The sequence below is a fragment of the Danio rerio genome, chromosome 3, assembly GCF_049306965.1.
Source record: "Danio rerio strain Tuebingen ecotype United States chromosome 3, GRCz12tu, whole genome shotgun sequence".
NCBI lineage: Eukaryota > Metazoa > Chordata > Actinopteri > Cypriniformes > Danionidae > Danio > Danio rerio.
In genome coordinates, this window is record NC_133178.1 from 40,983,417 (window position 1) to 40,995,889 (window position 12,473).

Here is a 12,473-nt window from a genome sequence, read left to right on the forward strand (position 1 = left end):
TACGACACAAATTACATATTCATGTCCTAATTAGCATAATTGCAGGATTCCACCTAGTGAAATAATGAAATTATAATAATCTTAACTTGTAAATAGACTTTTTAGTCATGACTTGTAACAACTGCTGTACTGACATAAACAAAAACAGTATTGGGTAGAGCATGTCATGAATGCTGCACAAAATGTTTTTAAGGCAACATTTGCAGAATCTTCCAACAGTCATATTAGATATTAGATTAATTATTTCTGTAAAAAGTAAATGTTTGTGGTTGAAACCACTCTACATATGCATATAGTGTACTATACTGCGATTAGTTTGGACTCAATAGATTTCAATAAGCACAATGCATTCGCTCACTTATTATCATTTACTATAGTGGACTATATTAAATCATAAATGATTAAAAGAAATTAATCTTGATCACTTGAAAAGTCTCAGTTTCTCTGTATTTATGATGTATAGTTACATGTGTAGTTATGAGTAAAATGTAGTCTTTTAATCTGTAGCAGTGATGACATTTCTTTCAAATTAAAAAAAAAAAATCTTTTCATTTAGAGCATTTTTTACCGCATTTTTGCAGTTAAAAATTAACAAAACCCTAAAAAAAATTAAATTACCAGAAATGGAATCATTTATAAACGAAATGCTCTAAATGACAATATTTTTATTTAGAGGAATGTCATCAGACCATTAAAGAATAAAACACACTCAAAGCCATAACCAGTGCTTAATTTTTAAATGAATAATTCCCAGAGCAAAGCCTGAAAATAAAAGTACAGTGACCGACTTCCACCACACAATTTTAGTTTCCCCGGAACATGACATCACTAAATGGTGATAGCACTCGTATTTTAAAAAGAGCATCCTTTTTCTGAACTTTATTTTGTACCACATAACATTATGGGTCAGTCATGGATAATAAAAACATGTAGCTACAAACATAAATCTTACGAACAATCAATATTCAGTTCACATCACTATTATGTGCAAAGTGAAAAAAGAATAATTAAAAGACTCACCCAGTCTAATCTACAAGAAGAGCTACAGTTACCTCTTCTGTCATGTTTTCTGGCTGACTTTGCTTCTGTCTCCTGCTATCCTGATCCATTCACGCAGTTTCATCTTCTCGTTTGATCAGGCCCTATATCAGATTTACTTGTGGTTTTAAAAAAATGAATATATGCCTGACTGCCTCTTTGCCATTTTGAAAATACAAATATTCTTTATGTTGGCCACTATGCCATTAGTTATTTTCACTGCACGCGAAACAATGACCAACCAATAAGAGTGACTGCAAACATAAGAAAGCCGTTTAGCTGAAAATTTTGTAGAGGGCCAAAATTTTAACGTGAGTTTTGCTTTAACTTGCACTTGATGACTATTTACCATGCACAAGTTAATGCCGGATCCTGTAAAATAAATACTGGAACGCAAAACACGAAAATCAGACATTTTCCGGAACAGGATCCGGCAAAATCCATCTCAAATTAAGCACTGGCCATAACTAATCAATTCATTAAATCTATATAAAAAACAATAGCTTTCAAGTTGTCATTTAATTTTTTCCATAGCTTTTTTTCTGATTAAAATTCAGATTATAAATCTTGGCATTAAACACCATTTTGAATTGACACATTTGTTGTGTCTGCATTCGTGCACTAGCATAAAGCATGTTTCTGGCCTTATTTCTCACACCATTTCACTGTAATAACCATCAATCCTCATCCCTAAAACTGCTATCAAAGAAGACCTCAACTCAAACCTGGGCTAAATTCTCACTGCTCAGAGTTCATCATCCTATTGAGATAGAGACTGGTTCAGTTATATTACAGTAGACTTCACTGATGTAAACTGTAGATTCGGCATGTGGCAAATGGAGAAGGTCACATTTCTTCAGAGAACAGAGGCCATGCAGGAATGTACGGGCATTAAACCATATCCAGTCCTTCAGTTCTGGAGCTTTCTGAACCTCTGGCAAGAGCACCACAATTGCGCAAGGGCAGCATAAATGAACACACACACACAAATGCATGTCACTCAATCTATCTGTAAGTAATGTGGTTCATACAGATGCAAACACACACACACACATACTGGATGAACTAGCTGCCTGAACTGAACCGGCCATCTGGAACATTCCTCCGACAGCAGTATTTACATGAATCAAGGACGTCCTTTATCCGCTGGGTTGAAGAGCACACGTCAGAGATCAGCATGGCTGGATGGTGGGCCTGGGGTGAAACTGAATTGGGAGAGTGGGAGTAGATGTGGTGCGAGTGGGAGCTGTAGACTGTTCGGAAAAGAGATGCTGTTCTTCTAGTTTGCTGCGGAGCTGCTGTTGGGGTCAGGTCGGGTGTTGGCCAGGTATTTGGCTCTCATACTGGATGTGTACTACAGAGAGACAAAAAACAACAACAACAATTTGGATTAAAATCATTTAGATTCTGTGTAGAGCTGATGATAAGATCAAAAAAGAAAAATAATTCTCATTTAGGTGTTTTTGATTAATTAAAGTAAGTCATACTTAAAAATAGACATTTGAAATGCTTGCTAAGTGTCTACTTAAAGGGACACTCCACTTTTTATTTAGAAATATCATTAGAAATAGGCTTATTTTACAACTTCGCTAGGGTTAAACAAGGTCATTTTTGACCATTTTTGAATCCATGTTTCTACGGCAAATTTAGGTGAGCTTAGCATAGATCATTGAATCTAATTAGCCTATTAGCATCTTGCTCAAAAAAAAAAAAGATTAAATAAAATAATAATTAAGCTTGACAATTTAAAAGAAAAATACATTGGGTTAGTAAGAGCGATAGGAAAAGTTTCCTTATTTTTGTAATACAGAAGTACCAAGCTTTTTATAAATACTAAGAATTATAAAATTGAGTAAGATGCTAATGGTCTAATTTGATTCTATTATTTATGCTAAGCTAATGAAGTGCTATGTAGGTAAACCTCACTCCTCTGACCACTTAAAAAAAAAAAGAAAAAAAAAAGGGTGCTCTAGCGACAGATGCTAGAGGCCATGTTCTTTAGCCTCCTTGTTAGAGTAACTGACTCCCATGTGAATAATATCTGAATGCAGCCTTGATGATGCAACATTAGATTGCATATCTCAGACATGCAATGCCAGACACAATGCACTCAATGGAGCTAGTGAGGGGTAGGGTTAGGGGTTGGGTTAGGTTAGCCCATTAAAAAGCATTGCATGCAGCTCAGATTGCACTGCACCAGGTCTGCAGCCAGACCTCTTGGGAAGTTGTGCGTAAAATGAGCCTCTTTCTAAAAAAAAATATGGAGTTTTCCGTTAATGTTTTCAAATAACTTTTGAGAAAACAAAATTGTAAAAACCTGGGTGAAATGCATCATAAACATAGGCCTGGTCTCACGAGTTAGCTAGATAGGTCAGGACTAGGTCTTAGTTTAATTTAGTTAGGGTATTTAAACTGTTTAAAAAATACAAAACTGAAAACACATTACTGGTGTGCATCTTCAGACAAAACTATTTCATCTATATATTTAAAGATATGTCACACTAAGTTCTTTACAAGTAAAAAACCTCATGCCTGCAATTTAGTCTAGGACAAGCCTTAAGCCATGTCTATGGAACCAGGGGTTAGTCTAACCTTACTAAAACATACAAAAGCAAAAGTGATCATATTAAGTGCTATATATTCATATTATTTAAAACGTATTGCTTATAGATGGCGGTCTTTAAATCTTTAATTGTGCAACAATGTGTTTCTAAATATGCCAGACAATATTAATATCATTATTTTTATTATTTTTTGGTATGTAAAATATTGGTAAACTGAATTACAATTTATTGGTTGTATGAATCGACTCAATAAATAAATAAATAAATAAATAAATAAATAAAATAAATACAGCTTTTATTAGAATGTTATTGTCTTTGACCCATGATCACTAAATGTATTCATGATAATGTATATAGCATCCCTAACATACAGTGTTTGTTTTTTAATTGTTTCAAATATTTTAATTCACTATTGCAGAATCATTTCGACAGCCTTTGTAGATACTGATCTGTCCAAGGGACAAAAATAAACAAAATGTTAGAAGGGTAAAAATGCACATATTAACTTGATCTGTTGCTCATAAACAGTAAGCTGTCAAGCTACATCAGAAATGGTGCTTTTACCTTTTTTACTAATATGACAAAAATGAGTACAAAAATAGTCCTAAAATGCTAAATGTAAAGTCTCAATCAGTTCCCTTGAGCTCATTTTATTCTCTCTGAGTTTTTGAGTGTGGCATGAATGCAATTGGAGGATTACTCTCACTCTTTCTATCCTTATGTTTGCATTGTGGCTTTTAAAAAAGCTCTTTCCTCCTGTAGGACTGAACTGCCTGATCTGTATTTTCTAATTCAACGTACGCTGATAATCATCAGTGTAGATGACAGATGCAGTAAATGGGGTTGAAAGCTCTTAGCTACAGCATATTAATACTGACAGTATTATTATGTATCACTAATAACAACACTTCAAAGTACAACAATAAAACAACAAACTACACATGAACGGAAATCTAATTTTACAAAAAAAAAAAAAAAAAAAAAAACAACAACATGGCTTTTTGTGCAATCTATAAATGCAGGAAGTGGAGGAATTTGTGTTGACAAGCCTTAAGGTACATTCACACTGACTGAGATTTGTGAAAAAATTAAGAACATGATTCACTTTGTTGGATAAGGTATAATAGTTAACATAAACACATGTTGTCATGAATTATTGATCATATTTTACTTTTATTTTACACTGTGGGAAGGCAAAATGTTCATTTGCTGAAAATCCTTAGTTGTGAGTAATCTCTAATCATAGATAGTGTATGTAGCTCCTGTCATAGAGTTATTAAATTGCACACAGCTGTTTGTTTTTATTAGAAATTCCTATGTAGGCTTAACAAACTGAAAGTCGCAATGTCAATCTTATAGGTTTAATTTTAAAACCCCAATAAAAAAAATGGAGACACATTCCGTAAAGTTCATTTTAAAGTAAAACATATTGTAGCCTATATTTTTTATAGGGTGTCATGATGTTTTATAAAAATTCTAAGTAAAGACCTGGAGAAATACAATTCATTTTATTTTATCTTATTCTTAAGTGAGAATGTTGCACTTAAGACGCAGAGACGAATTAAAATACATAAATGTGCATGTGTTTTAAACCAAATCAGCACACCATTAGTGCCAAATAAAAAATTTCTGAGCATCAAATTCAGTGCATTGGCTGGCATCAACCTGTCTGAGCAGACCAAAGAAAATGACAATTGACGTTCCGCCACAAGATGGCGACAGACCTGGCAAACAAAGTCCTTAGGAAAGAAAAACAGCATTTTCTAAGTGTTAAACTACAGCTGAATAAATTAGGTAAGTGACATTCGATCTCTTTCTTTTTTAGTTTGTATTGCTTTATTTATACCATATTCCTATTCCAGAATTCCTATTTATACCAGAAAATGGCGGTGTTTGCTTTGCTCTAGCTTTTTTGGGGTTAATTATTGTGAAATCCCGATTGCAGCAGAGACATATTGAGGAATCTCTGTAGACTGATGACATTTCATGCCGTTCAGCCTTATAATCTTAAAATGTGAGCAAAAATGACCTGTTTTTTCATAACTTTAGACATTACCCTAGAGAATCACTCAATACTAGCTCTAAAGTGACGTTTACAAGTACCAACGGTTTCTGCTGTTCTGACCATCAGTTGTGCAGATGTGGATGAATGGTGGAAGAAAGTAGTTTCCCTTACAAAAGGATTTTTGAGACTATGTTTGATTTTGTTTTTGCACACACGATTATGCCATCAAACTGTTGTATAAATGCAATATCACATTTGATATTGCTTGATATAGCGATATGGCTGTATAAAGCACTTGGTCTATGGCCTTGAGTCAACGTACGCCTCCTACCAGTGCCGATATACAGCCATATCGCACTGCTAATTGTGTGATATTGCTCATGTATTGTATAGTATTAAAATGATACCTCACCCAAATATTGAAATGTCTCTTTTATTGTAATGTATTTTATTGTATTATTTTGTATTGCATTAAAAGTTCATCCAAATAATGTTATGTCTTTTTTTATTTAGTATTTTACTCAGTCAACTGGTTCAAAGCTTGTGTGCATTTCTTTCTTCAGTTGAACACAAAACAAGATACTCTAAAGAATGTTGGGGGAGACATAGAAATCGACATCCATAAAGCCTGGTTTATACTTCTGCATCAAGTGATCGGCATGACCCATGGCACAAGCCTTGCGCATTGCCGTGCATTTATACATCTGCACGCTGTTTGTGATCCTCTGTTTGTGAAACGCTAGCGGGCAGTGAGCTGTTTATGTTCCTTTGTGTGGAGTTTCTTCTCTGGTGTTTTGTTTTTTCTGAACGCTTTCTTAATGTACAAGTGGCTCAAACTCGGTCATTTTGAGGCGGGAACTGGCGGACGTGCAACAACTTTAACCATAAGGTCAACACAAAACAAAACTTTTCATCTGGAGCTCCTTCACGGGACTCGACTCGCTTATGCGGACTCACGCAGCTCTCTGTCCCACCCACACTCATCAGCGCTACCAAGCCAACCAATCACAGAGCTTGCGCTATGCATCGTTGCGACTTGTAGTTACATTTTTTGAGAGGTGCACGTCAGCGATGCCGACGGCCACTGCAAGGGCTATGCATCCACGGCGCCTACAGCACAGCCTACATGTGCGCAGAAGTATAAATCAGCCTTTATAGAAAAAAAGAAAACGTGGAAGTCAATGGCTACTTTTTTCTCAGCATTCTTCAGCATATCTTCCATTGTGTTGAACAGAAGAAACAAACTCAAACCTGATTAAACAAGTGGATGATGAGTAATTGATGCAGAATTTTAATTATTTGTTTGAACTACTATGATAAAAACACATCGTAATATCAGGTGTAAACAAGTCCCATCAGTATTTTATACAGATTCCAGTCAACAACACAATCAGTGACATTACAAAGCAACAAGACTCTATTCAAACGAGACTAGAAACTATCAGTGACCTCCATCAATATAATAACCGTCAGTGTGGATGCACCTTTAGGATGCTCATCATTAGCTAAACTAAATTAAAAAGCGGTTCTCTCCCTTAATGTCAGCATTATTGCATTTATTCCTCTCCGTGCTCCACCAAATAGAATTTTCTGTCAGAAACGTGAAGAGTTAATGCTAGGGAGGGAGAACATGCTGCTCCACAGATATAACAAGACCAGGGATTCACACACAACCAAAACACAACAGGCACGAGGACAGCTTTGGGGTTTTTTTTTTTTAGGTTTGGGGAGGAATCACGCTGTTGTTTTCTTGTGGGGAGGGAAGTGGGCCAGTTAGTGGGACATTTGAGTACCTGTTGCTTTAGTTGAGGTTGTTACCAAAAAGAGCGGGAACTCTCCGATGGCTTTAACTGCCAGCTGTGGCGGCTGTTACTGTCCGTGGAGGTCAAATACAACTGTGTGGGTTTGCAAAAAAATTAAAATAAAAAACGACAAGAAAGTGTAGAGCAGAAAGACACCACTGACTCTGCAGAAACACGTTTACATGCACTTCCAACACACGCAAAACAAGACACGGGATCTAGAGGGCACAAGACCAGGCAGGGGACACAGGTACATGGGATGAGAACGGTTAACTTACATCAGCAAGTCCAAATAATCTGCACTCAACCTAAACACTAACAGCTAACCAACCCAATTCAGCAATCCTAGTAGTGCTTTATTAAATGAACTACACATGCTTGTTATAATTGCAAGTTAATAAAATAATAAATATATCCATGAAAAGTGTTTTAAATGTATTTTTTTTTAAATGTTACATGTTTATCATACTGTAACGGTTGCCAAAGGCCACAGAAAAAGACTCCAAAGCATTAGAACTCATATAAAAAGATTACTATGAAAGATGTATTGCTTTTCTCCCCACTAAATGTAGCTCAGTCTTCATTCATGTGTAGTTTATCGAAAGTCAGGTATAATCAATCAAGTTAATCACAATTTACTAAGAGTTTAACATAATTACAGTTTTTGAAATCCCATAAAATATTTAATGTTTCTCTCAGATTAAACTAAAACCTAAAATTACACCAGAATTTGTTTTTGGTGTGTTGTTGTGAAGGCAGCTGTGTTTTTCTAAGTGTAAAAAATATTACGATATTTTTTTTTCCTCATATAAAATTAGTAAAATGCTAAAGTGATGATACTCATATTAATTCTAGAAATAAAGTCCATATGTTGTCTTTTCATATTAAGATGCCAATGTCTGACAACAAACACGAGCGTCACACGAGTCATCATGTGCCATTCATTCTGAGACTAATTAAACTAATATTACAAATAGTGTCTTGCAGTGTAATAATTACAGACAATAGTCTGTATTAATCTATGTTTATTTCCTATATTTCTCACATTTGGATTTATCTATTGAAGATTGGTAACACTTTACAATAAGGTTCATTAGTTAATGCATTTACTAACATGAACTAATCCTGAACAACACATGTACAGCATTTATTACTCATAATTGAACATTTACTAATGCAATATTAACATCCAAGTCCATGCTTGTTAACATTAGTTAATGCACCATGAGTTAACAAACTAACAATGAACTACTGTATTTTAAATAACTAATGTTAACTAACATGAAAAAATACAGTAGTAGATGTATTGTTCATTGTTTGTTCATGTAAGTAAATGCATTAATTAACATTAACTAATGAACCTTATTCATTATTATAGTGTGACCTGAAGATTTGACCAATTCTGTGACTATTTACATTACAGAGCTATTTACCTTTTTATTATTACAGGACCCAGTCTGCGTTGTCAACACTGTAAAAATCAACATCCCATACCTTATATACAAATCTATTCTTAATAAATAAACAATTAATAATAATAATAATAATAATAATAATAATAATAATAAAAGTAAAATGCAAGAGTTTCCAGTCTGTTACCAACTGCCAATACTGCAGTGATGTATGAAGCACATCTTAGAATTCAATTTAAACAAATCAATTGACCAACTTAATTCTGTCACACATTCTGTGCCGGGAATTCTTCCTTGTTTGTAATTTCCTTTGAAAATTACTAGATTTGCCCCAATCAATTACAATATGTATCCAAATGCACATTTAATAATCAATAATTACTTTAACATTGAGAATCCAACGTGACACATAACTTCACATGATTACTTTACTGCAGATGTGGAAAGAAAAGTCAGGTCTTTTTATGGTGGATGTCTTTTAATCTGTTCACTAAGCATTTATAAACATCTGTTATTTTTGCAATCTACTGAAGTTTGATGTTGTTCATGTTCTGTGCCTATATTTATATCAACAGCACGTTCTTTCAGTAAAATGTCTGGGTAAGTGACGCCACCTTGTGGACAAACTAATTAGTATTTTTTTCTCTATGGGTGCACACAGCTGGTTCAAAGATCTATGGGTTAAAAAACCACTTAAGTAACCACTTAAGACTTTGACATATCAAAACCTAAACAAGTACATGGGAAATCATGAATTTCCCCATGCATCACTAGCAAGACAGATGTTACAAACATGTTACACATGTTAAGTGTGTGGTTAGCCATGTAAGATAATGTGCTTGTTTTCATTATATACATTTATTTGATTTCTAAGTAGTGGTGCTTGAATAGGCTTTGGATTTTCTCTCAAATTGAATTCATTTGGATGCAATTAAAGTGGCATAGGACAAAGTACACAGGCGCGCCTTTGACTTAACAGAAGAATCTAAAATAAAGTTTGTAGCTGCAGTTGCACCCATAAACCACCAAAATCCGCATGAAGAGATGGTCTGGTGCACGGTTCACTGGAAGTCACCATTGCATCCAATTACTGAAGTGAGCAAGTTATATTTAAGACTTTTAAAGACCATTATGAATGATATTTTAGACTCGTACAAGGCTTAATGCTGTGGAGTTTTTTGAATAGCCCAGTTAGAAAATATTTTTATAACTTTTTCTTTTTATTTAATAATGCAATAATAATAATTTAATACTTAAAAATTATAATAGTTTAGTTAATTCTGGGCAAAATATTTTAAATATTGTGTCAAAACAAACAAGCTCTAGTTGTACATATAGACAACTTGAAATAACCTTTCTTAAAAAAAAAGAAAAAAAAAGAAAAAGGTTTTAAAAACTATATAATAAACTAAATGTATGCTCAACAGTCTGTCCAGGTCAGCTTCAACAGCAGTAAATACATAGAGGATTTTTTTTAAAAGTGTTATTGTAGGGCAAATAACTAAACTATTATGGTAAATAGAGCTAAAATTTTAATTATTAAATAAAAGTAAAAGTTTTATTGAGCTTGTTGGTGATTGGATGAGTGTTGGTCAGATTGGGTAGCAATACATAAACTAAGAAAAATCCTGTTTAAAAAAAGTTTTAAGACCTACAGTACAACTGTAAAAAAATGAATAAATAAAAAAATTTTTTTAAAGGCCTAAAATTTAGTTTTTGATTTAAGACATCTTAAGACATTTTAAAACCCTGCAGATACCCTGGTATTTATGGACTTAATTTCTCGTTTTCTGATATGCATAACAGGCAAGCAGGGCAATCGAACCAAAATTGAAAGCAGCAGCTGTGCAGTCCCGAATGCAGAAATCTGAGATATGGCAATAAATGCATATCTTTAAATATTTAAAACACAAGGTAATATTCAGATTGCAATAATAAAAAAATGTCATACATACATGATATATTTCAAAATTCTGTGAATTTATATTGTGTATTATTGGGATTTTTTTATTTTTAGTATACAGGTACTTCTTTGAGAGCTAGATTAATAAAGTTTATATACACACTACCGGTCAGCCGGTTCGGGGTCAGCTTTTTAAAAAATAAATAAATAAAATGATTCTGTTCATCAAGGCGGCATTTATTAAATGCAAAAATAATGTTAAATTGTTAAATATTTATTCATTAAATATTTATTTATTTATTACTTATTGTATGTAGTTTTAAATTATATTTATAGTCCAGTCATTGTTGCTTTTATTATTATTACAATTAATAATAATCTAATATTAATAGTAAAAATTAATATTGAAGTGATTTGTGAAGGATCATAATGAAGCTGTAAATTTGTTTTTAAAAATCACCGGAATAAAGAATTAAATAAAATGATAAACTACTTTTGAACAGTTATTTTATAGTGCAAAAACATTTCACAATATTACATTATTACAACACATTATAAATGCGCATACTTAAGCAGCATTAAAAAAGTTTAGTCACCACATTAGCCAACTATGTGGTGAAAATCAAGAAATCAACTTGTTGCTTGTTGATAACCTGCAAACACTCTTGTTACCCAGGTGTCTCAAACTTAAATTCTGGGTGGGGGAGATGGGGGTCAGTCCCAATTAATTGTTGCTTAATCAAAATTTTAACAGATAGCGTAAGACAGCGGAAAGCAGTTTGGGTAACTTTAGTGACTTTACTGGCAACTGTTCTTCTCAATATCTTTTTTAAAAACTACAACACTTTTTTTGTAAAACTACAACACAGAAGGGAGAAGAATATATATATATATATATATATATATATATATATATATATATATATATATATATATATATATATATATATATACATATTTACTTTAACAAGTTCAACTTGGCCAGCAGTCACATTTTACTAATGCACACTTTTATACAAATCTTAATATGTATATGAGGAAAATCTATTAACCAAACCATTTGAATCGAACATAAACAAAATGATCATATTTACACCCCAGTATAACGTGTAAGCCATGAAAAGGTGTTTTCAGGGTCTCTGCAGATATCATAATGTCAAATTTAAGACCTTTTTAAGACCATTAAGTATTAAATTTAAGATCTATATCGCAATATCAAAAAGATATCCCTCAGAGTTTTTCCAAAGTTTTACAAAAACTTTCCTCCTTTCCCATGGCTGTTGCAATTTCTAGCCAATAATTATTGGTCATTCTGGCAAGCAGAAATGTAACTGTGATAGAAAATAGGTAAAAACTTGATTAGGTATTATAGCCTACTGTACTATTCACTCTTCAAATAAATCCCACTATCAATCCCATTTTATTACTAAAATAAAGTGAACTCGTGTCTGCTGTACAGTGTTTTGTGAAGTACAGTAAAGTACTTCAATTACTCTGTTGTGGTAATACTATAGTTGCTATGGTAACATAACAAGTGTATTAAAAAAACATTTTTTATTTTTTTTTATTTTTCTACAATTCAACACACTTTACTGTAGTAAAACTACACTGTATTTCATTTTATCAGTTCACTATTCTTAATACTACAGTATGCTGAAGCATCTCTGGAAAAGCATGAAAGAAGTCCGACGGAGCGAGAGCAGATCATTCGCACGTGAGCAGCCAGTGTTTTGAGAGTTCGCAAGCAGT

General features: G+C 33.2%; 1 protein-coding gene across 2 annotated transcripts in view; it reads right to left on the bottom strand.

Annotated features, from left to right (window-relative positions):
- Nucleotides 1-850: 850 nt before the first annotated feature.
- Nucleotides 851-12,473, bottom strand: part of ttyh3a (tweety family member 3a) — a 125,792-nt gene continuing 114,169 nt past the window's right edge. Inside the window, exons 14-15 of one of the 2 annotated variants that reach the window (XM_009299697.5) lie at nt 7,401-7,502; nt 851-2,392 (exon numbers count right to left, since the gene is read on the bottom strand). In XM_009299697.5, the coding sequence (XP_009297972.2) occupies nt 7,422-7,502 (81 nt within the window). In that variant the 3' untranslated portion in view covers nt 851-2,392; nt 7,401-7,421. The remainder of the gene's footprint in view (nt 2,393-7,400; nt 7,503-12,473) is intronic. The other variant, XM_679082.10, reaches the window with a different exon arrangement.